The sequence below is a fragment of the Mustela putorius genome, unplaced genomic scaffold (assembly GCF_011764305.1).
Source record: "Mustela putorius furo isolate JIRA1106 unplaced genomic scaffold, ASM1176430v1.1 tig00000127_pilon_pilon_pilon, whole genome shotgun sequence".
Classification (NCBI taxonomy): Eukaryota; Metazoa; Chordata; class Mammalia; order Carnivora; family Mustelidae; genus Mustela; species Mustela putorius.
The window spans coordinates 15,655,955-15,683,277 of NW_025421288.1; the positions used below are offsets into that span (position 1 = coordinate 15,655,955).

The window sequence follows — 27,323 nt, forward strand, 5'->3', positions numbered from 1 at the left end:
TATTTATTTGAGAGGGAGACAGTGAGAGACAACATGAGCGAGGAGAAGGTCAGAGGGAGACGCAGACTCCCCGTGGAGCTGGGAGCCCGATGCAGGACTTGATCCCGGGACTCCAGGATCATGACCTGAGCTGAAGGCAGTGGCTTAACCAACTGAGCCACCCAGGCGCCCCGGGGCTGGCTTTTCTGTCCGTGGGACTCCACGTGGCACCTTCCGTCCTCGGGACTCTAGGTGGCACCGTCCGGCTGGCAGACATCTTGCCCGGGCCTCGGATGGCCCCTTGCTTGCCCCTCAGCGAGGGAAACCGAGAGAAGGGCCACAGCCGTCGGGTACCTCCTTCTAGACCTGAGGGCTCCGGGCAAGGGGCTGCCGAGCACGGACAGTGGGGTCCACGGCACAGCTTGGTCCAGGGCAACAGCTGGTGACCCAGCACGTGGGACAGGGTGAACCCTGGGGAGACACAACCGAGGCCCCTGCCCTCTGGAGGCTTCGAGTCAGGGACGACAGCCTGGTGGGCAGGAGACTCATGCCCCAGCCCCAGCTCGGCACGGCCCGTGGTCCTTGGAGCCTTCTGGAAGGGTCCCATTAGCACCCCATACAGTCCCCCCAAACTGGGGATAAGGCCACAGGGACCCAAGACAGGACAGGCATACCTACAGCCATACAGCGAGGGGACACAGAGACCCTCTCCCGCCTGCCCTCGAGGCCCGAGCTGCTGGGGACGGCCCTACCCTCCTTCTCTGAGTGCTGTTCCCTCCACCTGTCCTGGTCCTTGGACCAGCAAGATCTTGGAGGGTCACACACCCTTGACCCTTGGCCAACTCTGCCCAGTGGGACCACCCGCAGAGTCCCTTCCAGGGAAGCCCCCGCGGTAGCTCCTGCGGGCTCGCCGTGACAGCCTCCTCCCCATGCTGGGGCTTTCACTGGCTCTTGTTGCTCTGCTCGGAGACCTGAGCACAGCCCCCGAACCTATACACACAGACAGATGTGGGCACACATGTGAGGACAGCACATCCTGGAGCATTTGGCCCTGTCTGTAGGCCCTGCTGGAGTCTGGCCCGGGGGGCCCTGCGTGCACCCAGCGCCGCTCAGCCCACGGATGCCCGACTCCTGGGAGCTGCTGGCTGCCCTGTTGCTGGGGCCCGTGGTTCTTAGCAGCTGCACCTGCGGTGGCCCTGCCCGAACCCTGCAGTGGCCCTGCTCGGCCAGCAGAGGAGGGTGGCTGCCCGCTTAGTGGCCTTGGCCCCTGGCAGGTGCTCTCCCGTGAATGGGCGAGCCAGGGAGCGGGCGCTGAGGTCAGAGGAATCGCACAGGTTTTATTTTGGGCATCCGTGACCTCCTCCTCGGGGCACCAGGCCCGTGGTGCAGCGGGACAGTATTGAGCCGGCACTGCTGGACAGGCCGCAGGCCTCTGAGAGCCTTCGACAGGTAATCCACACCCCGGTCCCCCGGGCCCGGCCCAGTCTGGGTGGGCGGAGAGGGCCGGGCCCTGCTCTGGGGCCGGAGGGGGTCTGGAGGCCGGGGGTGGAAGCAAGGGGTAGGGGTGGCCCAGCCCTGGTTGGAGCGGAGGACTGATCTCCACCCCAGAAAGGTGTTGGCTAGGGGGACCTCGGGGAAAGCTTGGCCCAGGGATGGTGGGGTGCGGGCTTCTGAAGCCAGCAAAGCTGTTGAGGCCGCAGAGCAGGGAGGAGGCTGTGGCGAGAGGTGGTGCCCCAAATATCTTGGCTCCGGCTGTCTTCAGAGGTGACCCCGGCGGGAGTGGGAGAGATCAGGGCCCCCCACAGTCTGGGTCCTGGCCCCAGTTTGCATGGATGGGGGTGGCGGGGGCCAAGGGAAATTGAATGGGTTCTGGGCGCCCTCGCTGGTGCCAGCACCACCAGCTTGGGCTCTGCCAGGCCCCAGATAGAAGCTGCTGACACAGCACTTCGGGGACACTTCCCCAGCCCTGGGCACTTGCCACCCCACACACCCTGGTGCTCCTTCAAGACCTGTAGAGGACAGGTTGTCTCCTATGTCAGGGGCAGAGGAGTGGTGGGGCGGACGGGGCTCTCAGGCAGGCAGGACACCCCAGGCCAGGGACCCCTTGGGCAGAGACCATTCCAATCCTGGGGACCCTTTAGTGGGTCGGCCCTGTCCCAAAGTCTCTGGGAGGTGGCGGCTCCATCGCGGATGCGGCGGGGTCAGCGGTGCTCAGAGGCATCAAGCCCTGGGTCCTCATCCCCAGGGCGGTGGGCAGGTTGAGCGGGGCCCGCATGGGTCAGGGCTGCGTGGCTGGCACCATCTGCCACCTGCCTCCCGTCCCGTGGTGTCATCCACTCCGGTCCCTGCTCTGTGTCCATCCCTGGACCTTTCATGGTCAACTCTGCTGCTGCCCTTGTCCCATCCAGCTGGGTGAGAAGGGAGAGTGGTGTGTCCCCTGGGGGAAGACCCCCCACCAGAGTAGTCTCTGAGGTGTGCTGTGGTGGGACGCGACGGCCGTGGACCGCGGAGTCCGAACCGTCCGGACTTGGACCTATTTACCCCGTCCTCGGGGAGGCCGGCAGATTGCGACCCGAAGACCTCAACAAATGGACATTCGAGCAGAGCCAGGCCTAGAATGCCAGAGGTGTAGCCATCCTGCCCTTCGAATGGGTTCCCCAGATGGTGAGGGCGTCAGGGCTCAGGAATGGGGGCGCGGCCTCCAGCCTGTCTCCCCCTTCACACTCTGGTCCACTCGCGACCACCCGACCATTTGTTCCCACGCACCCGTTCTCACCTTCACTGGCTGCCTCCCTCCCTTCCGCTGTCCGTCCAGGCAGCGTCCGGCACACTCACGACCAGCACGCTCACCCCACCCCCCAGCTGCTGTCCACCCGCTATTTATTCATTTTGTCTTTCTATTTACACATCAGCCCATCTACCCTCCTCCCCTCAGCCCTTCACCCGCCTACCCACCCACTCACTTACCCACCCAGCCGCCCATCCTCCGTCGTCCATCATCCACCATCCAACCACCATCCAACCACCATCCAACCACCATCCAACCATCATCCAACCACCATCCAACCACCATCCAACCACCATCCAACCACCATCCAACCATCCTCCAACCACCATCCAACCACCATCCAACCACCATCCAACCATCCTCCAACCACCATCCAACCACCATCCAACCACCATCCAACCATCATCCAACCATCCTCCAACCACCATCCAACCACCATCCAACCACCATCCAACCACCATCCAACCACCATCCAACCACCATCCAACCAACTACCCATCATCCTTCCATCCAGCCATCTTTCCACTGGTCCATCTACCCACTCTTCCAACTCTCATCCATTCTCCACTGCTTCACCCATCATACATCTGTCCATCCATCCATCTATCCATCCACCCACCCATCTCCACTCTCCCATTGTCCACCACCTACGTCTGTCCATCCACGAAATCTTCACTGAGCAGCACCCCGGGGCCAGGATAGGGAATAACCCCAAGGGGGGGGGTGTTCTTTTGGGAGGGGGGCACGGTCTAGGGACAAAGACCAGAAACGCACACTGTTTCAAGCACAGTAAACTTTAATCAGGCCAGTCAAGGCGGGAAGCATCACAGGTGCTCTGGGAGAGGAGGACCGGATCTCAACCGTCATGAGCCCCGCCCTTAAGCCACCATACACCTCGGATCCCAGAGTCAAACACTGCAGAAGGCAGGGACAGGACAGGGTGTCGGAACCTGGAGGCCGGAGGCCTGGGTGCTACCACTGTCCAGGGTGGGTGGGGAGGGCTCCGCGACTGGGCTGACACTGTCCCTCCCCCAGTTAGTGAACACAGAATGAGCGTCTGGCACACACGAGGGCTTTATTGCACTGGGAGGAGGAGGCTGCAAGCAGGGGCTGGGGGCTGGCTGGGCCCGAGCGTGTGGTGCAGGAGGTGCTGTCTCTTGACCTGGAGATCCCCCGGCAGGTGCTCTCTCTCGGCCCATCCTGGGCCTTCCTTGGGAACCCTTGGCCTCTGTGACGGGTGGCTCCTTGGGTCAATCACCAGTGACAGTCCCTTTCCTGCCCCTGCCACGAGAGGCACAGTGGGCGTCAGACAGCGGGAGGGGGGAGAGGTCAGGGGGTCGAGGAGCGGAGAGGTGGCGATTGGAGTGGGTGATGGAGGGGGCGGGCAGGCCAAGCGGGCCATGGCAGCAGCTCCCGCGGCAGGGCCGGGGTGGGCTTTGGGCTGGACTCCCCCCACCGAGCATGGAGGTTGCTGCCAAGAGGTACCAGTGGTCTCAGGAGAGCTGCAGCACAGGGGCGTGCGGGCGCACGAGGCTGCGGTCTAGGGAGGGGCGACCTGCCCAGCCCTCCGTGCCACCAGCCTGGCCCCGCCGGCCACCTGGGCCCGCCTACGCTCCCCCCTCCGCCTGGCAGCAGCCTCCCTCTTCCGGCTGCCAAAACGCTGTGTCTGCTCCCACCTGGGAAGCTTGCCTCCCCGACGCTGGGCCCCGGGACCCCGAGCCTCTGTGGGACTCAGGGTGGCGGGGGTTCTGCCCATCGCCTGCCCGCCCGCCGGCCACACAGCCCCAGAGTGGACCCTGGCGCTCCCGCGGTTCCTGGGGTCCTGGGCCCCCAGAAGCAGGCACAGCAAAGAGTAAGCCCCAGGCAGATCTGCGCTCGCCTGACAGAGCCCCACAGGGCGGCCGCTCCAGGCTCCTTCCCCCCACAAACCGGCGGCCTCCGGCTTGGCCCAGACGCCATCTGTCAACGTCCTCGCAAGCACGTGGTGCCCAGAAACCAGGGCGGGCGGCTTGGCCAGGACCACCCCAGCCAGGATGTCTGCGGGAATATCCCATTTAGCGTAGCTCAGCGAAAATTGCTCCCACCTCCCGGCCAATCTACCTCTGATGATGCAGCCTCTGGCCGCCGCCCTCGCCGCTGGCTCGCAGTGGACGAGCCTGTGGTCTGACCGGCGACGGCGCGGCGCCCCTCACGCGTCTGCGGGCAGGCGCTCTTCCTGCCCTGGCCGGCTGCCGGCCCAGCACGTGCCTCCCCTTGGAGCGCGCCTGCAGGCCCCACGGCCCAGCCTGTGCACCGGGGGGCATCCTCGCCCGTCACCCGCTGAGGGCCCCAGGCCTCTGTGGACGGCCTTCTAAGTCAGCGTGAGGGGCAGCCGCCCCACAGAGTCACTGATGCCGACGGATTTGCTAGGGACACCCCCAGCGGGTGCCAAGTGGTGGGAAAGCAGAGCCCCCGACGGTCAGGCGGGGAACCCCTGAGCCTCCGGGCCTCCCACATAATGGGGGAGCCACGTGCCCCTTGCGGGAGGGGTGCTGGCCGTGAGGAGGGCGAGCCTGACGGCTGCCTCTCTCCTCCCCAGGGTGTGCCGATGCTCATCGTGGCTGGCCTGTGCCCCCAGGGGCCCTCTGGACCCCCACCGCCCCTGCTGCCCAAGCCGGGGAAGGACAATGTGCGTCTGCAGAAGCTTCTGAGGAAAGCTGCCCGGAAGAAGATGACGGGGGCCGGGCCTCCCGTGCCACTGGGCGCTTTCCGCACCTCCCTGTCCCCCGTGAGCGAGGCCAGCCACGACCAGGAGCCCACGGCCCCGTGCCCCACGGAGGCCCCACCTCCCACAGAGGCCTCGCGCCCCGTGGCTGCCCGGCCATGCTCTGCCCGCAGCTCCGTCATCCACCACGTGGCATCACCTCTGCAGAAATCCCCGCTCCCCTTCAGCTTGGCGCAGCGCAGGAGCCTGGCCGCTCACTTCAAGGCCACAGGGCCCCAGCTTGCGGCCCCGGCTCCAGCCCCCTCCCGGCCCCCCAGCGGCCTCACACAGGTCTCGGCCCCCACGGCAGGGGTCACCCACGTCAGCCACTTGCACATCCGGCTAGTGCCATCCCCACAGGCCAGGACCCCTGAGCCCCAGCAGACGGCCCCCGATGGGGGGCATGGGGGGCAGGACCGAGACACAGTCCCGTGCCCTCCTGGGGCCCAACCCCTGGTTCCTGTGGCCCACATCCGCCCGCTGCCCACTGAGGCAGCCAGTCCCTGGCCTGAGGAGCCCCCCGCATCCAGGCCGCCCCCGGGCTCTGAGGTCTCGGGGCCCAGAGAGGCCAGCACTCAGGTTGTGCTGCCTGTTGCCCCTACCTCCTGCTCCTGGGGACCCTCGCCCCATGATCCTGCCCCCGAGGGCCCTGCTGTGGAACCCTTGGAGGGTCTCCCTGCATCGGGGCCTGCTGCTGAGGCCGAGCTGGGCTCCGGACCCCGTGGGGCCTCACCCCCCGTCCCACTGTCAGGCCCGCACCCGTGCCCTGTCCCCAGGGTGGCTCCCAAGCTCCAGCTCAGCGGCTGGATGCGCCTCAAGAAGCAGCTGGTGGAGGAGGCGGAGGCACCCCTATTGCTGGGGCCGGAGCAGAGCCCGGAGTGCAGGGAGCAGGCGGTGACAGCCCCCGTGGGCCCAGCGTCCCGGCCCCCGGCCTCCCGGGCCTCCAGGATGTGGGACGCGGTGCTGTATCGTATGTCGGTGGCCAAGACCCAAAGCGGCCCGGCCGGGCCCGAGGACAGGGCTGGTGCTCTGGCTGGCCTGGGCCGCCTTCCTTTCCTGTGCAGGCCGCGGTTCAACGCCCGGAAGCTGCAGGAGGCGGCCACCCGGCCCCCTCCCACCGTCCGCCCCGTCCTGGACCTGAGCCCCAAGCCCAAGAACTTCAACCGGACGGCGGCCGGCTGGAGGCTCCAGTGATTGGCCCGGGGGGCCCCAGGGTCCAGGACCATGGTGCGGACTGAAGAGGGACAGGGGGTCCAGGGGGAGGCCACGGCCCCTGAAGAGGACACTGGGGCCGGACGGACGCTGGTAGCCAGGAGGGGGCAGGGCGGGTAGGTGGCCTGAAGGAGAGCAGCGGAAGGGCGATGAGGTTGGGGGCGGGGGGGGGAGGGGGAGGGGTCCGTGTGGGGCAGAGTGTGGGGGCTGGCGGGGGAAAGGCTCCTGTGAGAAGGAAAGCGTACCATGCCGTGCGGGGGTGGGGTCGAACCGCGTGGCCGGCCCTAGGCTTGGGCCTGGGGCAAACAGGGGCTCCCGAGGGGCTGCAGGCAGGCGGGGAGGGTCTCTGAGCCTGACATGATCTCTGAGGCTCGTCAGGGCGGGGAGGATTCTGGGGCGAGCTCCGCGGCGCCCCCCGCCCCCCACCCGCCGCCGAAGTCTGGGGACAGATTGACATTTGCTGTGCAGAGTGGGACCGGTCGGGGCAGTCAGCCGTCGGTGGGCACCAGGAGCTGAGGCAGAGGCTCCGCATTTCAGGGAGCCGGACCCCAGGCCTTCTGGTGCCCCCTCGGATTCTCTCACCGAGGGGCCAACGCATGAGCGGGCTCGCTGCTGGGAGGTGGGGGACGGTCTCACCGTCAGTCAGGAGCCAGCCTCGCCGGCCAGGGGAGGAGGGTGCCCTCGGGGCTGGGGCAGGAGAACACCCCAGCGGGGTGGGCGGCGCCGTGAAGGAGAGCCCAGGCCTCCGGCAGCTATCAGGCCCCGCTGTGCAGCCAGGGCGAGGGTCAGGGCCCCGATGGGGCCAGCAGTGACGGGAGAGGGCCCTGGAGGTGACTGGGAGCAGGACACAGAAAGGGAACCCGCGGCCAGTAGGCGGCCCGCTGTGTCACCCGAGGTGTGATGGGAACTGTCCGTGGACCCCGAGACTCGGGCCACTAATAAAGTGTGTCTCACTGTGGCACTGGGCCGAGTTGCTTCACCAGGGGGTGGGCGGGGGGTGGAGACTCGAGTGGAGCCCCATCAGGGGAGTGAGACCAAGGTTCTTGCTCCTTGAAGACCCAGACCCAACTCCCAGGACATTCCCGTGAGTGGCCAGGATGAGCTCACCGGCCTTCCGGAAGGAGGTCCGAGCTCCCCTGCAGCGCGGAGCTGGAAAAAGCTGAAGCCGGCCGCGGGAGAGCAGCATCTGCGTAAGATGCGGCTTGGTTCGGGGAGTCTGCACGGTGGAGAGACGGAGCCACGCCCGGGTTCCGGGGAGCTCTGAGGCTGCCCTGGCAGCTTGTAACACGCGGGCCCTGTCCACGCCACCACGTTCCCACACATGACGCTTTGTGCTAGGGCCACTGCCCGGGACTTACCAGGAAGGGCCGCCTAGGGCCCCGAGCCCTCGTCCACGAGCACCTTCTCATACTTCCCGTGTCCAGTGGCCACGAACTTGTACCTCTTTCCAGATGGGGTGCTCTGCCGGGGAAGGAGGAGCAAAGGTGAGAGCCGCAGAAGGGCCACGATGTTGCCTCTGGGGAGCCCTCCGGGTGCACCGAGGCCGGCTCCTCTTTGCTCTCGACTGCCGGGCCTGCGGCCCCGCTGTCAGGCACGTCCGCACACTACCTTCATTGTCGGTGGTGCCTTGGAGCCCCCTTTCTGCTCCCAGAGGCTTTTCTTGCTCATGTCTCCAGCTACAATATCCTGGGGGCACGGGAAGGACATGTCACAGGTGCAGACCCTACACCACAGAGAACTCTCGCTCCTTACCAGACTGGGGCCTGGGCGAAGACGGCCCCGTCCACCTGCCCTGGGCCAACCCATTGTCCCGCATGACCTTCCACTCTGGGGCCAGCCCGGTGGCGGCCACCCCACAAACGTCCCAGTGCTCCCCACACGTCAGCCTGGATGGTCTCACACTCGCCTTGCCGAGGGGTAAGCCTCGCCCCGGGATGAGCCCTACCTTGCAGGAGGGGGCCTTGGTCGTGGACTGGGCCTGCACCTCTCCCGTCTCCCACCGGCTCTTGGTGCTGGCCACGGCCATGCTGGGCAGCTCGATGGAGGGCTGGCGCACTAGCCTGGAGGCCCGGCCGGCGGTCTGCGGAGCAGAGAGAGCCTGCGCGAGTGAGCGGCCGCAGGAGCCGCGCCCGCGAGGCCCGCGTGAGACCGTCCGGCAGACAGAGACGATTCCCTCCACGTCTTTGCGTCTCTGCCCGGGGCGCCTTCCCCGCGAAGGGCTGGAGCAGAGTGCTGGGACGAAACGGGCACGGTCCTCCGCTCGGTGTCCTTGGGAAACAGCCTCTCAACCCGAAGAGCCCAGGGGACGCGGGGCAGTCGGGACAGAGAGGGAGCTGCCACGCCGGGCTGGAGGAGCCAGGTCGGGTGGAGGGTGTGGGTGTGGGCGGGAGAGAAGAGCGCAGCGCGGTGGGGCGCGGGGACCAGAGGGACGGCGGCTGCGGGAGGGGCACGGCTGGACACGAGAGTATAGGCTGGGGCGCCTGGTGGCTCAGGCGGTGAGGTGTGCCTGCAGCCCAGGTCAGGGCGTCCGAGTCCTGGGTGAGCCCCCGAGTCGGGCTCCCTGCCCAGCGGGCGCCGGCCTCTGCCTCTCCCTCGGCCCCTGCCCCCACTCATCCACTCCCTCATTCACTCTCTTTCCCCCAAGGAAATCAGTAAAATCTTTTTTTTTAAAAAGAATATAGGTTGGATGAGTGGGCGTTGGCTGGCTGGAGGGCTGCAGGCTGGACGGGGGGGGGGGCGGGGGGGGCGTTCGCGTCGGAGGGCGCGGGTTGGACGGAGCAGCCCTGGCCGGCCCACGGGCGCTGGCTGGTGGGTGCTGGTTGAATGGAGGCGCATTGTTTGGATGAAGGGGTCGTGACTGGGTGGAGGGGTCCCGGCTGGACGGAGAGGTCCTGGACAGAGGGTCTCGGTTGGATGGCACCACGGTGTGTGGACGGAAGAAGGACCCAGCAGAAAAGGCGAGGCCTCAGCGTACCTCGACGGCCTGAGTGTACTGCTCCAGCCGCTCGTCGATCTTGGAGATGGGCAGGGCTGCCTGGGACTTCTTCACGCTGTTACTGGAGGGCGGGAGGAGGGTCACGCCCCATGCTCGCTCCCTTGGCGGGTGCAGCCCACCCCTCAGGCCCCTGGATCTCTGGCCCCCAGACCCCTCTCTTCAACCCTCTCCTGGGGAGCCCCGAGTCCTAGTCTGGAAAACAGCAGACACACCTCTTCTTGATGGCGCGGTTCAGGGACTCGGTTCTGTCGATGAGCTGGAGAGAGCGAGCAGAGACGTGAGCCTTCAGCCAGAGCCCCCCCCCGCCCCCGCACTGCCCCCGTGGCTCCTGTCCACCAGTCCAGCCTTCCACGGATTCATTTCTCAGGGTTGGGCTGAGTGCTGGGCTTGGGGGAATAGCGCAGGAAGGGCAGGATGTACTCCCTATTCCTGGAGGTGACGTGTGGCTGCCTCTCTGGGGCTGCCATTCGGTCGTGATTCTGGGAAAGAGAAGGCAGCAGGCTCTGGGCCTTGACCTACTTTGGTGCTGGGGCTCAGGGGAGGTGAGCTCTGTTCGGTAGCGTCCTCCAAGGCCAGGGGGCTGGGTGTCCTGGGCTGCTGGCTATTGTGGTGCTAGAAAGAGAGCATCTGAGGTTACACGATGAGTGCACCCCCTTTGCACCCCTCCTGCCCCATCCAGGACTTGTTGGAGCAAACACTTCCCCCTCCCTGGGCCCCAGGCCCGTTCCAGCCCTGACATGCTCTGGTTCTCAAACTCTCCGCAGTTCTCACTTGATCCCCGGGTCAGTGAGGCCCTCCACCCTCCTAGAATGTGGGTGCTAGAGTCTGGGGAGTGGGGGCGGGTCCCACTCGAAGCCAGACCAGCAAGGCTAGCAGAACACGCAGTCAGCAGAGACCCTGCCCGGGGCTCGGACAGCGCCCACCCCTGGTGGAACCACCACCTGCTCTTCTGTCTCTCCAGCGTCTCCTGGCCCCAGGCTGCCCTGGACAGTCCCCTCCGGGCTCCTGGACTGGGTCTCCTCTGCTCCCGGCCTTGCCTGGAGCTCGGAGCTGGGGCTCAGACGCAGCTCCTCCAGGCAGACGCTGGCCGGGCTCTGCTCGTCTCCATCCTGGCTCCCGCAGGTGTGCTGGTGGGGCCTGGGGAGGTAGAGGAAGGCCCACGGAAGGTCATTCAGTTGCTTGCCTCAAGGCCCTTCCTGTTTCCAAACCTCAGTTTCTCATCTGAAAGACGAGGGCAGTCGGCCCGGTTGAGGGCCAAGGCGTCCTGACCCCAGCCTCCCTGGGGAAAGGGGTCCGAGGACCTCCGAGCCAGCCCCCATCCCTGCTGGCTCTGACCGGGGGCCGCCCACCACCCACACTCTGAGGCCAGACCCAGTCTCCAGGCTTTCCAGGTAGGACCCAGTCCAGGTCGTGCTTGTCTGTGTCCGTCCGGCCGGCCTCGGCCCCCACTTGTTCCTGCCCTGCTCTGAGAGGAGGGCAAGTAGGCCCAGGAGGGGGCAGGGTCTGTGGGTGGTTTGGGGGCTGCTCCGCTGGAGGACAAGGCGCGTGTAGAGGCCACAGCAAGGCTCGTGGCCCCGAGGAGAGGGGCGGCCTGCACTGGCCATGCCTGCTGGCAGCCAGCGTGGCTCTGCATTTGAGCAGGACCGAACCTAGGTAAGATGGGAATTTCTCGAAGTTTCCATGATTTCACGCCCCTTGGTGCCGGGGCCGCCCAGACCCACCGCCCAAGGTGGGTGGGTCCCAGCCAGTGGCCAGCACACAGAGGGCCCATTCAGCGGCTGCGGGTCCGGGACGAGGCCGGTGTGGGGCGGGAGGAGGCCTGCTTGGGAGCACGAGGGTCCGACCGAAGAGCCAAAGTGCCCCCTGCTGTTGGGAACAGCCGCGGCCTGTGGCTGCCGGGAGAGAGGAGGGAGCCCGCGGGGCTGAGCCCCCAGACTCGTGCACAGGCCAGCCCTGCTGACCCCAGACCCATCCTAGAAATGCAGAGTGGGCACTGACTCCCAAAGGCAGATGGGGGAAACTGAGGCCCAGAGGGGGCGCTGGCAGGCAGGGGGCCGGCCAGGACCAGGGCCCCAGCAAAGCCGCTGGCTCCTGGGGTGTGGGAGCTGGCTTACAGGGTGAAGAAGGGGTGGTGGGGCCACCGGAGGGGTGCTAGCTGGAGCTCGAGCCTCCCGAGGGGCCGTGAAGGGCCGCGAGGTGACCCGGAGAGGGGAGTGGCGTGGGTCTGGAGACACTCCAGGTGCGGGGCGCCTGCCCCCCAAGCCTGAAGTCCCTGAGCAGAGCTGGCACCCTATCCACGGCTCGGTGTGGGGCGCCCTCAGACCCCTGAGCTGAGGCGGGGGTGAGGCTCCGGGAGCAGCCCCCCATCCCATTCCTGGGCCCCCGGGGGCGCCTCGGCCCCCGGCCCCGCCGGCCCCGTTCAGACCAGCAAACACGTCTGCACATCTGGAAAGCTTGTCCCTCCCGGCCGGCTCACAGGCCCGCACATCTGGAAATACCTGCTCCCCTCCGTGGGAATGGAGATCAGCCAGCCCCGAGGGAGGAAGGGGTGCAGGGCCTCCATTACGTCAGCGGCCGCACATGTGTGCTGATGTGGCGACACCCCGGCCGGGGCTGCAGCTGGTCTGGACGGGGCCCAGGGGCCCTGGGGAGCCCAGGAATGAGATTCCCTCCCAGCCCTCCCCGCCGCCCCTCGGCCCGCCGCCCGCCGTCTCGCTCTCTTCCTCCTGCCGCCGCTCCGGGCCGCTTTGCGGGGCCGGCGGCGGGTTCTCAGGCGCGGGTCGGGGGCTCGGAGAGAGCCCCTGTCTGGCAGCCCCGCCTGCAGACGTCGGCCGGCACTTGCCTGTCCTCTTCCTCTTGCGGGCCCTCTGGACTCTCGCCCCAAGGGGCCTCCCCAGCCCCCCGGTGCTGCTGCTGCTGCTGCTGCTCAGGCTTCTGGGACCAGTCGCTGAAACCCTCATCCTCATCCGGTTCCGGAGCCTCTGCGGGCTTCAGGCTGAGGCTGAAAGAGTAGCACAGGGCACCCCCCACCCCGCTCAGAGCCGGGCCGCCAGGGCCACAGACATGCTACCCACATTCCTCCTCTCTTCCTCAGACCCCGGCTCCAGGGCTGGGAGGCCCTGTCTGCCGAGGCAGCACCCCACGGCTGGGCTGAGCCTCCTCATGGTCAGAGAGTCCCTGAGGGCAGGACTGTGTCTCCCTCAGAGTTTGGAGCTGCCTGGGGCCAAGGTTGTGTCTCACCCTATTAAACCGGGGCCCCCCAAGAACAGGCTCTGTCTCTTTCATGAGTCTAAGGTTCCCCAAGAGCTGGGCTGGGCCTCCCCATCAGTCCAGGGTTCCCTGAGAGCTGGGCTGTGCTTCCTCCATCAGTCTGGGGCCTTCTGAGACCTGGGCTGTGCCTCTCCTATCAGTCTGGGGTCCCCTGAGAGGTGAGCTATGTTTCTCCCCTTAGTCTAGGGCCTGTTAAGACCTGGGCTGTGCCTCCCCCATTAGTCTAGGGTCCCCCGAGAGCTAGGCAATGCTTCCTCCGTCAGTTCAGTGTTCCCCCAGGGCTGGGGCATATCTCCCCATCCGTCTAGGGCCTCTGAAGACTGAGCTGTGCCTCCTTCATCAGTCAAGCGTCCCCTGAGAGCTGGGCTGTGCCTTCCCCATTGGTCTAATGTCCTCTGAGAGCTGGGGTGTGCCTCCACCATTAGTTTAGGGCCTTCTGAGAACTGAGCTATGCCTCCCCCATTGGTCTAGGGTCTCTTGAGAGCTGGGCTGTGTTCCTCCATCAGCCTAGGGTCTTCTGAGAATGGACTATGCCTCCCCCATTAGTCTAGGGTCCCCTGAGAGCTGGGCTATGCTTCCTCCACCAGTCCAGGGTTCCCCAAGAGCTGGCCTGTGCTCCCCCCAAAATCTAGGGCCTTCTGAGAACTGGGCTATGACTCCCCCATCCGTTTAGGGTCCCCTGAGAGCTGGACTATGTTTCTCCCCTCAGTCTAGGGTCTCTCAAGAGATGAGTTATGGCTCCCTCATCAGTCTAAGGCCCCCCAAGAGCTGGGCTGTGCTCCCCCAACAGTTTAGGACCCCCAATTGCTGAGCCATGCCCCATCTGTCACCCTAGGGTCCCCGTGTGTGGGGTTGTCTCCCTCTGCCCCCTCAGCTGTGCCCCCAGGGCTCTGGTGACTTGCTCCTTCTCCAGGAAGCCCATGCACCCCGTGCCCCCAGGCAGGCCTTGGATCGGGTGCTAGTGGGCTCCCCCTCCACCCCCAGCCCCTGCCATCTAGACCGAGGCCCCGGCTGGAGGGGCCATGACCGCCGCGGCACCCCACCCTGCCTGGAGCTGCTGACTCGGAGAAAATGGAACAAAACAGCGGCGGGAGGAAGGGGGGCATTATTGTAAAAACAGCCCAGCCCGGCCGCGGAGGCCTCCTGGGCCCAGGGAGGAAACGAGCAGGCCTGCGGCCCGCCAAGTTGGACGTGGCCTCCATGAGTCACCGGCAGCGGGGAGCTTGGGCGGGGGGCTCTGGGGCCAGGGCCGCGCAGCTGGGGTCAGTGTCGGTCCAAGCAGGGGCCAGGACGGCGCGGGGCGGCCAGAGCCTGAGTCAGCGCTCTGGGAGGCTGGCTGGGAGGGGTGGCCGCACGTGAGTCCGTCCGGCCGGCCAGCCAGCAGGCTCTGCTGGCGCTGGGGGCTGTGGGGACCCCCACCCTGAGAACTCTACCCACTCCTGCCTCTGCTGCTGGGCTGAGCTCCTGCGTGGTCTCTCCTGCTCTGGGACCCCTCGCCCAGGGCCTGACTGCCAGCACACCCTTCTGCCCGGGTTATGGGGCCGGGCTGGGCAAGCAGCTTACAGGGTCTCCTGCTCAGGCAGCTGGGGGGCCCGGCTGCCCCCGTCCTCGTCCTGGGCCCGCAGCTTGCTGTCCCTCTCCCGACGGCGCCGCTCCCGGGCAGCCTCTTCCTCATCTTCCACGCTCCACTGAGTGGTGAGCCTGGGGGACACCGAGAGACGGTCATACCGCAGCCTGCGCCCTCCCGCTGCAGTCCCAGCAGGCCTCGTGTCCGGGCCTCGGTTTCCTTGTGCATAGAGCGGGCGTCATGGGAGCTGGTCACCGAGGTGCCCTCGGGGCCCCGGGGGAGCTCCCAGGGCTCTCCAGGCCTGGGGATGGAGGGGCTCCAGGGTCCAGCCAGGCCTGCAGCAACCTCTGGGTCCCCTCCACCAGCTGGGCTTCCTTGGCCCACCCAGAGCCAGGCCACAGAGGGCATGGGGAGAGGCGGCGGGAGGTGTCAGGGGCCTACCTGATCTGGGGGTCCAGCCACAGCCCATCAAGTACGGCCGGGCTGGGCTGGGGTCAGGTCCGGGGTAGACCTGGTGAGGCAGCTGCCTCCCAAGCCAACACCTCCCCCCCAGCTGGGGTGCTCCCTCCTGCTCCCCAGGGACCCGGTGTGTTGGAAGAAGGCAGCCCCCCAAGAGGGCCCAAGACCTGCAGAAGAGGCTGCATCCAGCCCCAGCCTGACCCCTCTCTGAGCTGTTTCACAGACGAGGATCTGAGACCCCCTGCAGAGCCCCTCGCTCAGTGCACATTGACCCCACAGCTTCTCGGGGTCCCTCCCTTGGGGCCTCACAAGGTGGGCCTGGGACCGGGGGCCCATGGCCCGTTTCCCCTGACCCAGGCCCGGTAGGTCTCAGACTATTGGTGTCCGGCGGGGTGGGGGGGGCGAGCAGACACCCCAGGCCTTGGCCACTGACATGGCCCTGCCTCCCCCAATTCCCCCGGACCCCGGGAGGGGAGTCCTGGTCTTTGCTTCTGCAGGGGTCCCACTGCCCCAGGCCGGGGTCTCCGGTCTTTCCTGCTGGTGTCCGCTGCCTGACCCCGCAGCCCTCTCCTTCGGAGCCTCCACCCCTGGCCAGGCTGGCCGGCTCCATGGTCTCGGCAGCCCTGCTGGCCGTGATCGAACCTCCCTTCTGTCCTCCCAGAGCCTCCCAGACGAAAGCCAGGCCCCATGCAGCCCCCGCTCTGCACCCCCCCCCCACCGTGGCAGCCCCCAGGGACCTCAGCCGTGCTCAGACCTCAGCACCCGCGTCCGCCTACCCTCACTCCTCCGCGGTGTCATCGACCCCCCCGCCCCAGGGCCCCAGCGAGCCCTTCCTGGCCCGCACCCGGCTCCCATCCTGCTCGGAAGCCCCAGGGCCATGGAGCGCTCGGGCTGTTGGGGACCTGGGCTCTGGGGTCCTTCCCCGCCATTCACACCCACGGGCCCTCCTCGTGGAGGGTGGGAGACTGTGTGCCGTGGGAGTCGGTGCTGGATCCCAGCCGTGGGCCGGAGCATGGGCCCCCCAACCTTCTTGTGGGGTGGCCCCTGGGGACAACCCAGGAGGAATTCCCGGCCATTCCTGTCGGGACTGGCCATCTTGTTCCCCTCGATCCCGTGTCCCAGCTGCACACGCCCGTGGCCGCATCTGTGTTGGGACGTTGTCGCGTCCCAGCCCATGGACGGTGCACAGGTGCGCACGCGTGGGCTCAGGTGGGGCGTGGGTGGCCCGAGGCTGGAGCCGGAGCCTCAGGTCCCCCTCAGGCCTGCTGTCTGGAACCCCCATGGGGCCTCTCCCCAACATGGCCATAGCTCCTGCTCCCCAGACCCTCCCACGAGATCTGAGTGCAAAACCCAATGTGTCCCGTCACTCCCGACCCAGGCAGGGGCTGAGCCCCCGGGGTCTGCCCTTACGGTGATGGGTCCCGGCCACGAGAGCCCTGTGCGGGCCCACACTCGGCAGAGCCCCATGCACGGGCACGCAGTGCCTGGCTGGGCCTCCCTTGCACACACAGACACACGCGTGCACACACACGCAGAGTCCCTCTGTGGGCTCTAGCGCCACTCAGGCCAACGTCGGCACCCACGCCCGCCCTCCGTGCGTGGCCCCGGACACCCCCCGGCACACAGGCGGGCGTCCGTCGGCACCCACGCCCGCCCTCCGTGCGTGGCCCCGGACACCCCCCGGCACACAGGCGGGCGTCCCTCTGCACACGCAGCCGCGGAAGTGGGAACGAGGTGAGGGCAAATGCGCAGGCCCAGCCCCCTGCCCAGCCCCCCTGCCCAGCCCCCCTGCCCAGCACCCCTGCCCAGCACCCTGCCCAGCACCCCTGCCAGCGCCTTGACAGCGGCCCAGGAGGGAGACCCAGAGCAGCATCCCGGGGAGGCAGCCCCCCCGAGGGTCACCCTTCATGGCCTGCCACTGGCATGGGGTCCCCAGGCGCCCACAGGCAGGAGCGTGGGGGGAGCAGAGACGGGGTGCGGGGCAGGGGTCTTCTGCTGTCTCCCCAAAGCCCCGCGCGGGGAGACCCAGCGGCCTGAGGACAGGGAGGCCTCCCCCTCCTCCCTCCCGCCAGCCCCAGGATGTGAGTCATGCAGCCCCTCCTGTGAGCCCCTCACTGTTCCGCAGCTGGGCTCCGTTCTGGGAACTGAGAGGGGGCGGCTCTCCTGGGGTGGGGTGGGGGCCTCTGGCCTGGGAAAGGCGCCCCCCTTCCCCGGCCAGCAGCCCAGACCCCTTGGCAGGCTCCGCGGAGCTGTCAGGATGCCGGCCATGGCCGCCCCCCTCCCCGCCCCGTGGCCCCTGGCTCGGCCTGAGCGCAGCTGTAAGGGATTTGGTGTTCCTTAGCAAATGCAATTAGGCTGTTTCCTGTGTCTGTTCTGGCTCTCATGCGGCCATCGGTTCAGCCCCGGGGCCGTGGAGCGCGGTCCTGCATCGGGGTCCGCCACGGGGCCTCGCCACACCCGGGGCAGCAGCGTGGACAGACCCCAACGGGCCCCGGGAAGGCTCAGAGCTCCCCATCCTCGGTCGGGGAGGGACCCCCAGCCCAGGGGCTGCCCCTGCTGGCCATGTCCACTGTCTCCCAGCCCCGACTCGAGGTGCCAGCCCCCTCTCTCCTCTGCAGCACCCCCTCGTGGTTCCCCCCGCCCCGGCCGGGTCGGATGATGGGGGATAGGGTCTGAGCCAGCCTGGCCAGCTGTCCTGCCCCCGTCCTCCCCCTGCCCTGGTGGGCTCCGTCCCTGCTTGACTCTGCCCCCTGCAGGCGGCTTTGGGGCACCCACCTGTCTCTGGTGCCCAAAGCCGGGCTCAGAGTCATGGGGAGAGCTTGGGGGCTGGGCTTGGGGGCCAGGCAGGGCACCTGCCTTAGGAGAATTCTTCTTTTAGGCTTGCAGGGGACCCTCTTGGCTACAGGGGACCTGGACACAGTGGTTGAGAGCTGCCCGAGAGGCCTGGGGAGTGGGACCAGACACCCCGCCAGGAGCAGGGAACACAGGTCTCCCCGCAGACCACCAAGGTCTCTGTCCCCCCATGCCCTGCCTCCCTACTGTCTCCCAGGGTGGACACTTGCAGAGCGACTGGTCCTCCAAGTGACCACAGAGCCCATGAGGGAAGGCACAGTGTGGGGAAGAAGGAGCCCACGGAGAGGCCTTCTTAGTGTTGGCTTCCGGGGATCCCCAACTACCAGAGAGCCGGTCCCCCAAGGGCAGAGCTCAGTGGCCCCGTCAGGGAGTTCCGGGGAAGGCAGTGGTGGCTGGGCTACCACGAGGGTGCCCCCAACGGCTCATACAAGGCAGGGTCCTGCCCCAGGCTGTGTGGGAGGGTTCTGTGGGTGTGGCATGGCCTGGGGACCGGCTGTCACGTGTCCTTGCAGAGAGGCACAGGGTGCCCCTGTGGGGGTGAGTCCGGAGTACGAAGGCAGCGCCAAAGCGGCAGGTGGGCAGGGGGGAGGCAGGAGGGGCCGGAGGAGATGAGCTGGCGGGAGGGGCGAGGAGGAGGCCCACGCTGCCGCCCCAGGCCCGGGGTGAGGACAGGGGAGCTGCCGGGAACCTCGCTCCCCCATGCCCCACCCGCCTGCCCTGGCGCGGGTCCAGCCCACGCTCCTGGCCATCCCTCGTCCAGCAGCACCTTTCTGGGTGCGCCTGTGTCCTGCTGCGCATGGGGAGAGATGACCCCTTTCCTCGACGGCACAGGCCGTCAGCAGGCCAGGGAGATAGCACCCTGGGCAGCCCAACCCCACTGCCCGGAGAGCCCAGGAGGCGACCTTGAACTTGGTTCTGAAAGATGAGCTGGGGTTCGTGGGCCAGGGAGGGGGTACAGTGAGAGCAGAGCCATGAAGGCCGTGGCCAGAGTGCTTGGTGCAGTCATGGCCAGAGAGGGGCAGCTGTGGGGAGACGGACAGGAGGGTCTCTGAGGCCCCTGTGGGCGCAAGTGGGCTAGAGGGGAGCTACCAGCCGGGAAGGTGGTGCAGGCAAAGGGGCAGCAGCCGCCCAGGAGGGAAGGGGGGTTCCGGGGGTGGGTGGATTGGGGGAGGCCCCAAGTTGCGCTTGGGCCAGCAGAGTGTGGGGGCCGTGGGAGCTCCTGGGGAGAAGGTCAGGAGGGACTGCAGGTGAGGAGGGACCCAGGCAGGGAAGAGCCCAGGGGATGAGTCACCCCTCAGGGAGCTGAGGGGCAGCCGTGGGGCACCAGGGTTCGGGGGGGACCAGGGAGCGGAGAGCGGCCGCGGCTGCAGGGAAAGGCCTGGGGTACAAGCCCCTCGGCCCCTTCCGGTCTCCGCCCCTCCTCCTCCAGGCTGGGCGCCTCACAGGGGTTAGCGCTGCAGGGGTGGGGACAGCCTGGGCCTGCACCCCCACCCCAGGGCCTTGGTGTCCCCGCAGAGCACTCGGCTCTGCCCCTGCGGGGCGGGAGCGCAGCCCCCCCGACCCTCCCCTCTGCAGTCACTCCAGGAATGGCAGCACGGGTGGGGCAGCCCCCAGCGGCCTGGGGGTGATGTTGGGTCCCGGGGAGACCCAGGGCAGGGCAGCTGGGGACCCTGGGGACTCTGGGAGGTTCTAAGCAGGAAGGAGCTCGGTGGAAGGCAGTTGGAGGGGACACGAGGTGGGGGGACACGTTGCCCTCCTGAGGACAAGGAGGATGGGGCTGAGTGGAGGGAAACATAGGAGGTCGCCCCGGAGTGGGGCTGTGGCTTCAGTCCCTCTGACCCCTTCCTCAGGGTGAGACGCCGGGCCCAGCCTCGGCTCCCCAGCTCCCCGGGGCCCAGACCTCACTCAGCCAGGTGCAAACAAGACGCCTCCCCGGGCTGCCCTAGCTCCAACTGCCTCTTGACTGGTGCTATTGGCAGACCTGGCCCCCCAAGAGGAAGCTGGGGTGCCACGGGGCAGGGCCTGGCCCGCACCCCTCACTGCCCCCCTCCTGGTTCTGGTGGCAGGTCTCATCTGAGAAGCCTCCCCGGAGGAGGGGACATCTGCCGGCAGAGCTGGCTTCCCCCTCCCACAGAGGGGCTGGCTCCCCAAAAGTCACAGGCTGGCCCTCAGGTGTGGGGAGGGAGTGAGGCCCCAAGGGGCTGGTGCTGGGGGACATGGGGCACAGCTGCTGCCTCCGGGAGCCCACAGCTGGCCGGACAATGTGCTCTGGAGCCGTGAGCCCCAGGCCAGGCCATCCTAAGGTAACTCCACCCACACTCTAGCTCCTTCCCGGCCCCGGACAGGGGAACAGAGCCCTGTGGCCTGGGCAGGGGCTCTGGGCTTGTCCCTCAGGTGGGAAGGGCCAGGCAGCCGGCGTGCTGGCATCTCTCCTTCCACGGGAGCCCTGGGACCCCAGCCAGGAGCACCTTCCGCCCGGGCAGGCCCTTCTCGCAGCCGAGGCCGGCCCGTCCTCAATCAGCGTCATCTCTGTGGGACCCTCCCCTGGCCTCTTCATCCAGTGCACAGCGGGGCAGCCCTGGTGGGGGGAGCCCCCAGCTGCCCCACACAGCCCCCAAAGCCAAGGAATCCCCCTTCAGCCCCCTTTCCTGGCCGGCCCCAGGAGCGGACTGGGGAGTGTGGCCCCTGCCTCTGACCTCAGGTCACCAGGGACCCCCCAGGGGCAGTGAGGGCAGGCCCTGTTCAGCCCAAGACGGCCCCACCGCGGGCTCAAAATGCCACCTGGTTGTCACCCCATTCAGGGGGGACTGTCACCCCAGTTTACAGCTAAAGAATGGGGTCGGGAGGTCTCCCTTGGGAAGGGGAACCAGGAGACCACAGCCATGGTGCCACCGTCCCCAGCCTCCCTTCCTGGGCCAGGGCCCCTTCAGTGACAGTCCCGTATGTGTCACCTGCTCCATCACCTCCCAGGCAGCCCAAGTCCCTCCTGTTCCAGCCCCTCGCTAGCAGGCCTGGGCAGGCCTGTCCCCCGATTCGCCCCTCCCCTCCGCCCCGGGCTCCGGCCCCCTCCCCCGAGCCAGCTCTCCATCCCTCCGGGAGCCGGGGCCCACAGTGGGGTCCGGGACCTTCGGGGCTGCCAGGAAAGCCAGTGCTGACCACTAGGCGAGGCTCAGGGACCCCAGGAGAGCCCCTGTTTGGAGCCAGGAGGTGGGGAATGCCTGGGGAAGCCCCCTCAGAGGAAGGGCACCTGTGCCTGTGCCTGTGCCTGTGCCCGGCCTGGAAGGATAGGGGATGTGGTCGGTGACACCTGTCAGAAAGGACAGGGCAGCAAGCCAGCGTGTCGCCCCTCCTCTCTGTCCCCACGCTCCTCCCGGGTGACCCACAGTCCCGGCCCATCCCACGCAGGCACCCCTCAGGGACAGAGTCGCGCGGAGGGCACATGTCCCCTTCGCCCCACATCCCATTCCAGACGCACCCAGTCCCAGCCTGCTCCCTGCCCCACGCTGAGCGGCTCCGTAGGTGGCCGGCCCGCCCGCCATCCACGCAGGTGGGAGCTGCGCCAGCCGTAGGGCTCTGGGCCAGACGGGTCCCTCCCTTGATAGCCCCTGTGCAGCCCGGCCCCCAGTTTCCTGCCACAACTGTATCCCCAGACCTGCAGTGTCCTGGCTTCCTGGACCCGTGAAGGCCCTGTGGGGACCAGCCTCCAAATGCTGGTCAGGGCAGCCCCAGGCCAGGCCGACCCATCATACCGCAGGCCCCGAAGTTGTCCAGGCCAGGCGGGCAGACCCTGGTCATCTCCTCTGATGGCCCGACAGGGAGAGGGCCATGCGGGGGGCGGGGGGAGTGGGGTCCCTGCTCCCCTGGTGCCCACCCACCGGGGACAGCTGCAGCCCGAGGGAGAAGGTGGCAGCGCCCCCAAAACCTACCTAGAGGGGCTTTGCCCGGTCAGGGGTCCCCTTTCCAGTCTGGCTCCACAGAGCCCCGCACCGTGGTCCCACAAAGAGCTTTGGGCCCCCAAGCCCTCTCTCCCAGGATCCCCCCGGAGGCCGGCTCCCGGGCCGTCCCCTCTGCCCTAGAGTGGGACGCGGAACCGAGCCTGACGTCCGGCCGGCTGGCCCATCGCCTCCCTGTGGCTGGGGGTCCTACGTCCTGGGACGTGCTCCCCGGTCAGCCTCCTTTCCTTGCCCCTCTGGGCCTGGGGTCAGAGGTCGAGCCCCTTCCCTCTTCAGGTCCGACCTGCCCGTTGGACGCCGGCGTGGCTGCTCCGGTCTCCGCCCCGCGCACGGCAATCGCCGCTGTCCCTGCTCTGGGTCCCTGACCACAGCGCCGCAGGGGTCTGGGCCAAGTGTCGCGGCTGCCCAGGAGCCCGCCGGGCACCCCACCCACCGCCACGCCTGTGCCGCACCGAGGACCCCCTCTGGGACCGCGCGGGGGGCTGACCACAGGGCGCCCCGGATGCTAGCAGCCCCCGCCTCGCCTCCGGGCCCAGCCCAGGCTCTCTTGGCGCTGGCCGGCCCTCCAGGGGAGCCCGTCCCTCCCGAGCCAGGCTGGGGCTGCCTGGCAGCCCCCGCTGCGCCCACGAGGCCAGGCTCCGGCACGTTCCGCGACACGCGGCTGGTGGCTGGCACCGGCCGCCGCCTCGGCCATTCCTCCCCACTTTCATCGTGCCCAGGGCTGGGCGGGGGGGCACCCGGGTTTTCCCGACAGCCCAGGCAGGGTCCCTCGCACGGCTCTCCTTCTCGGCCCATCCTGGGGTCTCCAGACCCGGCCCCCAAGTGCGCGGAGCCACTCCACCCCCTGCCTGACACTGCTGTCCGTTTCTGCGCAGGAGCCTGGGGCCCAGCCTGGCCCCTCCCTGCCCTCTGCTGCCCTGTCCCCCTCCCCTGCCCGCCTCCCCTCTGCACGGAGCATCAGGGGCTCGGGGCGATGCCTCCCCCTGAGCGCCCGACACGCCACAGACTGCCTGAGCCTCAGCTTCCCTGTGCACACAAATGGGTACGCGGGGCCAGCCCGGGACGGTCTGCTGGCTCGGGCCTCTGTCCCTGAGGACCCCGCCGGGAGCTGGGGGCTACCTGGTCCCTCTACAGCCAGCATGCGGCGCGCCACCCCGTCACAGGAGGTGAAGCGGAGCCTAGCAGGAAGGGGCCCGACCTGGGGCTCCCCCTCCAGCCACAAGGAAGGTACGCCAGGGTTCCGGCCCCACAGCTCCCGCAGGCTGGTGCTGGACAGCAGGAGGCCCGGGGCGGGAGAGCCTGGCCCCACGCATGGGCCCCAGTCCAGACGCGGGCATCCCCCCCCTGTCCAGACATGGGCATCCTCCCCCCGTCCAGATGCGGGCATTCCCCCCCCCCAGTCCAGACACGGGCATCCTCCCCCCGTCCAGACACGGGCATTCCCCCCCCCCGTCCAGACGCGGGCATCCCCCCACCCCGGTCCAGACACGGGCATCCTCCCCCCCGTCCAGACGCGGGCATCCCCCCCCCCAGTCCAGACACGGGCATCCTCCCCCCCGTCCAGACGCGGGCATCCCCCCCCCCCCGGTTCCCTTCCCCGTCCCCACAGGGGTTGGGTTTTCTCCTCTGCCCCTCTCTTGGCCTCACTGGTGTCCCTCCCTCCTTTCTTGCGTGTCCCCGCGGCCTCCTGCCGTCTTCCTGGGGGGCCGGAGCAGGCCGTGGACGGGGCCCTCGCACCGCCCACACTCAGCACCCACGGCACCTTGCCCTTGGGGCCTCCGTCCCTCCGCTGCTGGGGACGGCGTCGGGCAGACGGCGTGAGGGACATAGGGTGGGCGGGACCCTGTGGGGGGGACCCTGTGGGCGGGGCTGCTGAGTGTCCACAGTGCCCGTCGCCCCCAGCCGACCCCGATGTCCTGCCCTGTCCCTTCTCTTTGTTGTTTTCACTCAGCCTCTCCCTCCTCGTGGCCACCGTCCTGTCCTGTCCGCATCCTGTCCTGCCTGTCCCATCTTGCCCCTGCCCTCATCCCACTCCCGGTCCTGTCTGTGTCTCATCGCGTTTCACCCCCATCCTGTCCCCTCCTGCCCCCGCCTTACCCCCATCCTGTCCTGTCCCGGTCCTATCCCTGCCCCGCCCCCGCCCCGTCCTGTCCTGTCCCGTCCGATCCATCCTGTCCCCACTTTGTCCCCATCACTGTCCCTGTCCTACCCGACCCCATCCTGCCCCGCCCCCACCCTGTCCCTGCCCTGTCCCCATCCTGACCCTGTCCCATACCTTCCCCGTCCCCGCGCACCCTCCTTCGACCTTCACGGGGACCCTGCCGCGCCCCTCTCTGTCCTCCGTCTCTCCCTTCCGTTCCCTCTTGCTTCGCCTCTACCTGCAGAACACACTTTGGGAGAGCCTCGCAGCCCACTGGGGACCAAACCCCTGGCCCCCACCTCACCGCAAGGCCACCTCAGGACCTCCCCCTTCCCAGGTAGACAGCACCCCTCCCAGCCGCACCCTCGCCTTCCGGGGTGGCCCGCGGTCTGATCCCGCACGCCCCCTGCCCCGAGGGGCCGCCGAGGCCTCCCCCACACCCGGCTCCCACCTGTGCTCCCGACACCTGCGCGAGCTGGCCCGGGGCCACCCACCTGTGCTGAGCCACTCCGCGCTCCCCGAGCTGTTCCGGGGAGCCCTGCCCGCTCCAGCCACCCCTCGGGGCCCGGGGGGGCCACGGGCCACCTTCTCGAGGCTCTGGCAGGGGCACGGGGAGGGGAGCCAGCCCTCAGGTGCCCAGTGCCCCCGGGCTGCCGCCTGCTCGCCGCCCTGTCCTGCTCTGTTGGCGGGACAGGACTGGAGCCTGAACCTCAGGGCTCTGGGCTCCGGCCCTGACGCCCTGCCCAGGGGGTTGGGCCACTCAGTCCTCGCGCCCCCACGATGCCAGCTCGCCCGGGCTCCTGGGGCAGCTCCGGCGGACGGACCGCCTGGTCCCAGGGCAGCACCACCCACCAGACGCCCAGGCTCTGCCAGGGCCAGGGCCAGCCCCCCTCCCCTCTGGGGCCCTGGGTGGGCCCGAGGCAGCCACGCCCCTTTGGACACTGGTTTGGAGGCCTGGCTTCCCCCGCCCCACCCCCCACCGCCTCCTCAGGCTGGCCCGTCCCTGGCCCTGCTGGCCACACTGGGGTCCCCGGAGGCCTCCCAGACCTGGCTGCCCAGGGTGGGAGGCCGGGCACAGGGATTGCCGGGTGCCTATGGTGGACGTGTGCCCGGAGCAGCGGGCAGAGGGGGTTTGCCTCAGGGCTCCTCCAGCTCCCAAAGCCTCCCTGGGGGGGACCAGGAGCCCAAATGCCAAGAGAGACACCAGCAGGGGACCCGGCCAGCCCCTCTGGTCTGTGCCAGACAAAGCCTCCCTTCCCAAAGCCGGGCCCCCAGAGAGCCTTGGACCAGGCAGGCAGCCGGAGCCCAGGGAGCCCAGGGGACCACAAGCTGCCCCCTGCTCGTCCTGAACGCCGGCCTGGCCCAGGCTGAGCTTCAGACGGCCAGGCGCCGTAGGAGCAGACAGACGGACGGAGCCAGGCCTGGGGATACAGCGAGAAGAGTCAGCCCGGCCGACCACCTGAAGCCTCCTCCTGGGCAGAGACAGCCGGCAAGGACCTGCGTGGCAGCCCCAGGGATGGTGCCGAGCTGAGATGGGGACACAGGTGGGCACGGGGACAAGTGCCCCCGCCCAGGCCCATTTTTAATCTACTGAAACTGGACCCAGTTTGCGCCCCCACCACCCCTGCTGACTTCCTGAGCCCGTCACAGGGAGGGGCCTCACCCTGCACCTGGGTGGGACCTGGTGAAGAGTAAGGTGATGCCCAGGGCATGGCTGACAGGACCCCCTCAGCCCCCGAGTGACCCCGGGGCAAGTCGCTAGCCTCTGTGAGCCTGGTGTTCTGCCTGTCCAATAGGGACCGGGGCCACCTGCCCGTGGGAGGCAAGACAGGTGGGGACGTCCGTGAGGGGGCGGGAGTGCCACGAGCCGCCCGGGCCTGGAGTCCACAGGCAGGAGCAGAACAGCAGGCCCAGGGCTGGTCCGCGCCTGCGAGCGTTTCCGTGCGAGCTGAGTGACCGCCCACCTGGGCTGGACGCAGACCCCCCGCTGCCTCGGGAGAGACTCTCCCTGCTCCCCACCCGGTCCCCAGCAGCAAGACGGTGCACAGAGCTCGGAGAGGCACGTCCTTCTGTCTCTGTTTTGCCTCTGCAGGTCCCCCAGGGGCTCGGGGCTCTCTCCCCAGGCTGTCCCCGCCCTCAGCAGAGCTGGGGCTGCACGTTCGATGCCCCGTCGGTGCCTCCACGGCCCCCACCAGGGCAGCAGCTGGCGCTGGGCTCGGGAACAGAGCCAAAGCCGCTGTTGGACAGACATTTGTGACCCAGCTTCTCCTGGGACGAGGAGTGTGAGTGCAGCCCACCGGGGGACTCTTCCTGTCAATCCCCAGCAGACCATATGACTGCCCTCTTAGGCCTCAGTTTCCCCATTTGTTAAGTCGTGAGCCTCCGGTATTGACCCCAGGCACCTGTGAGTCCTCGGGCTTTCTGCAGAGGGACAGGAGCTGTACCCCCTGGAGGACACATCCCGGCTGGGCAGGGAGGAAGAGCCTCGGCTGGGGGTCCCCTAGCCAGCAGCACCAGGGTGGGCCTGGCCGAGCCAGGAAAGAACAGGGGTGAAGCCCAGGAGCGGGGTCCACCTTACGAGTGGTCAGGGAGGGGTTCGGGGGCCATGGCCAGCAGGGATCTCCCCCAGACCCTGTAGCTGCTCCGGACTTGAGTGGTGGCCCCTGGGCCATGCCTGGGTGGGGCCGGGAGAGAGCCATCACTCTGAAGGACCCGACTGGCGGGAGCTGGAGGGGTCTGGGGTGGCTCTCTGCCAACCTGCACGCCCTGACTCTCCTCCCTCCCAGAGTCGAGGTGTGGGTGGAGCTGAGGAGGCTGAGACGCCTGTGTCCCTCCGTCCAGGAGCCTGCAGTCTGCCAGCACGCTCCTCGCCATTGGAGGAGAAGCAAAGCAGGCTGCATGGAGGAGGCAGCGTTTCAGCTGGGCCTTAGGTGCCTGGAAGGGTAGAGGAGGAGGAAGGGCACTGCGGGCGGCTCAGAGTAACGTGTCGAGCAGCCCGTGGTATGGAGCGGTGGCTCCGGGCCCGCCTCTGGACCCTTGTTTCTGCTCTCTCTACTCCCCTTTGAGGTGGGTGACACCACGCCACCATTTCATAAAGGAGGACACTGAGGCCCAGAGAGGACAGGGTCCTGGCCCGAAGCCTGAGACGTGGGAACCAGGACTCCAGCCCAGAGAAAATCAGACTCCGAGACCCAAGCACTCACCACAGCCCTGTGGTGCTTCCCACGCAGGGCTGGTGTGCTAAGGGGGGTGGTGAGTGCGGCCACAAGGTCTGGCGTCATCATCTGAAAAAGAAGGGTGACAGAACAGTCCCCAGGAGCCGGGGGAGCCCAGGTGAGGCCTTGGAAGCGTGCCGAGGACACCC

At 68.1% G+C, this 27,323-nt stretch overlaps 2 protein-coding genes across 8 annotated transcripts in view; one reads left to right on the plus strand and one right to left on the minus strand.

The window, feature by feature from the left end:
* The first annotated feature begins 1,351 nt into the window (after positions 1–1,351).
* Positions 1,352–7,692, plus strand: LOC101689822 (proline-rich protein 33-like). The gene is made up of 2 exons (XM_004759691.3): positions 1,352–1,428; positions 5,346–7,692. Exon 2 carries the CDS (start codon positions 5,355–5,357, stop codon positions 6,702–6,704), a length of 1,350 nt encoding a protein of 449 aa, XP_004759748.1. The 5' UTR covers positions 1,352–1,428; positions 5,346–5,354; the 3' UTR covers positions 6,705–7,692.
* LSP1 (lymphocyte specific protein 1) overlaps positions 3,546–27,323 on the minus strand; it is a 35,732-nt gene continuing 11,954 nt past the window's right edge. For 2 of the 7 annotated variants that reach the window (XM_004759686.3, XM_013059995.2), the window contains exons 2-11: positions 14,551–14,688; positions 12,560–12,718; positions 10,659–10,854; positions 10,237–10,329; positions 9,930–9,973; positions 9,697–9,778; positions 8,668–8,820; positions 8,331–8,408; positions 8,081–8,183; positions 3,546–4,048 (exon numbers count right to left, since the gene is read on the minus strand). In XM_004759686.3, the coding sequence (XP_004759743.1) occupies positions 8,094–8,183; positions 8,331–8,408; positions 8,668–8,820; positions 9,697–9,778; positions 9,930–9,973; positions 10,237–10,329; positions 10,659–10,854; positions 12,560–12,718; positions 14,551–14,688 (1,033 nt within the window). In that variant the 3' untranslated portion in view covers positions 3,546–4,048; positions 8,081–8,093. Of the gene's footprint in view, positions 4,049–7,829; positions 7,909–8,080; positions 8,184–8,330; positions 8,409–8,667; positions 8,821–9,696; positions 9,779–9,929; positions 9,974–10,236; positions 10,330–10,658; positions 10,855–12,559; positions 12,719–14,550; positions 14,689–27,323 lie in introns of all 7 variants that reach the window. The other 5 variants (XR_001180673.2, XR_006602477.1, XM_013059996.2 and 2 more) reach the window with 5 other exon arrangements.

What these genes read in the sequence shown, in the direction of transcription:
- LOC101689822 (XM_004759691.3), top strand. Translation starts at nt 5,355, where the DNA reads ATGCTCATCGTGGCTGGCCTGTGCCCCCAGGGGCCCTCTGGACCCCCA.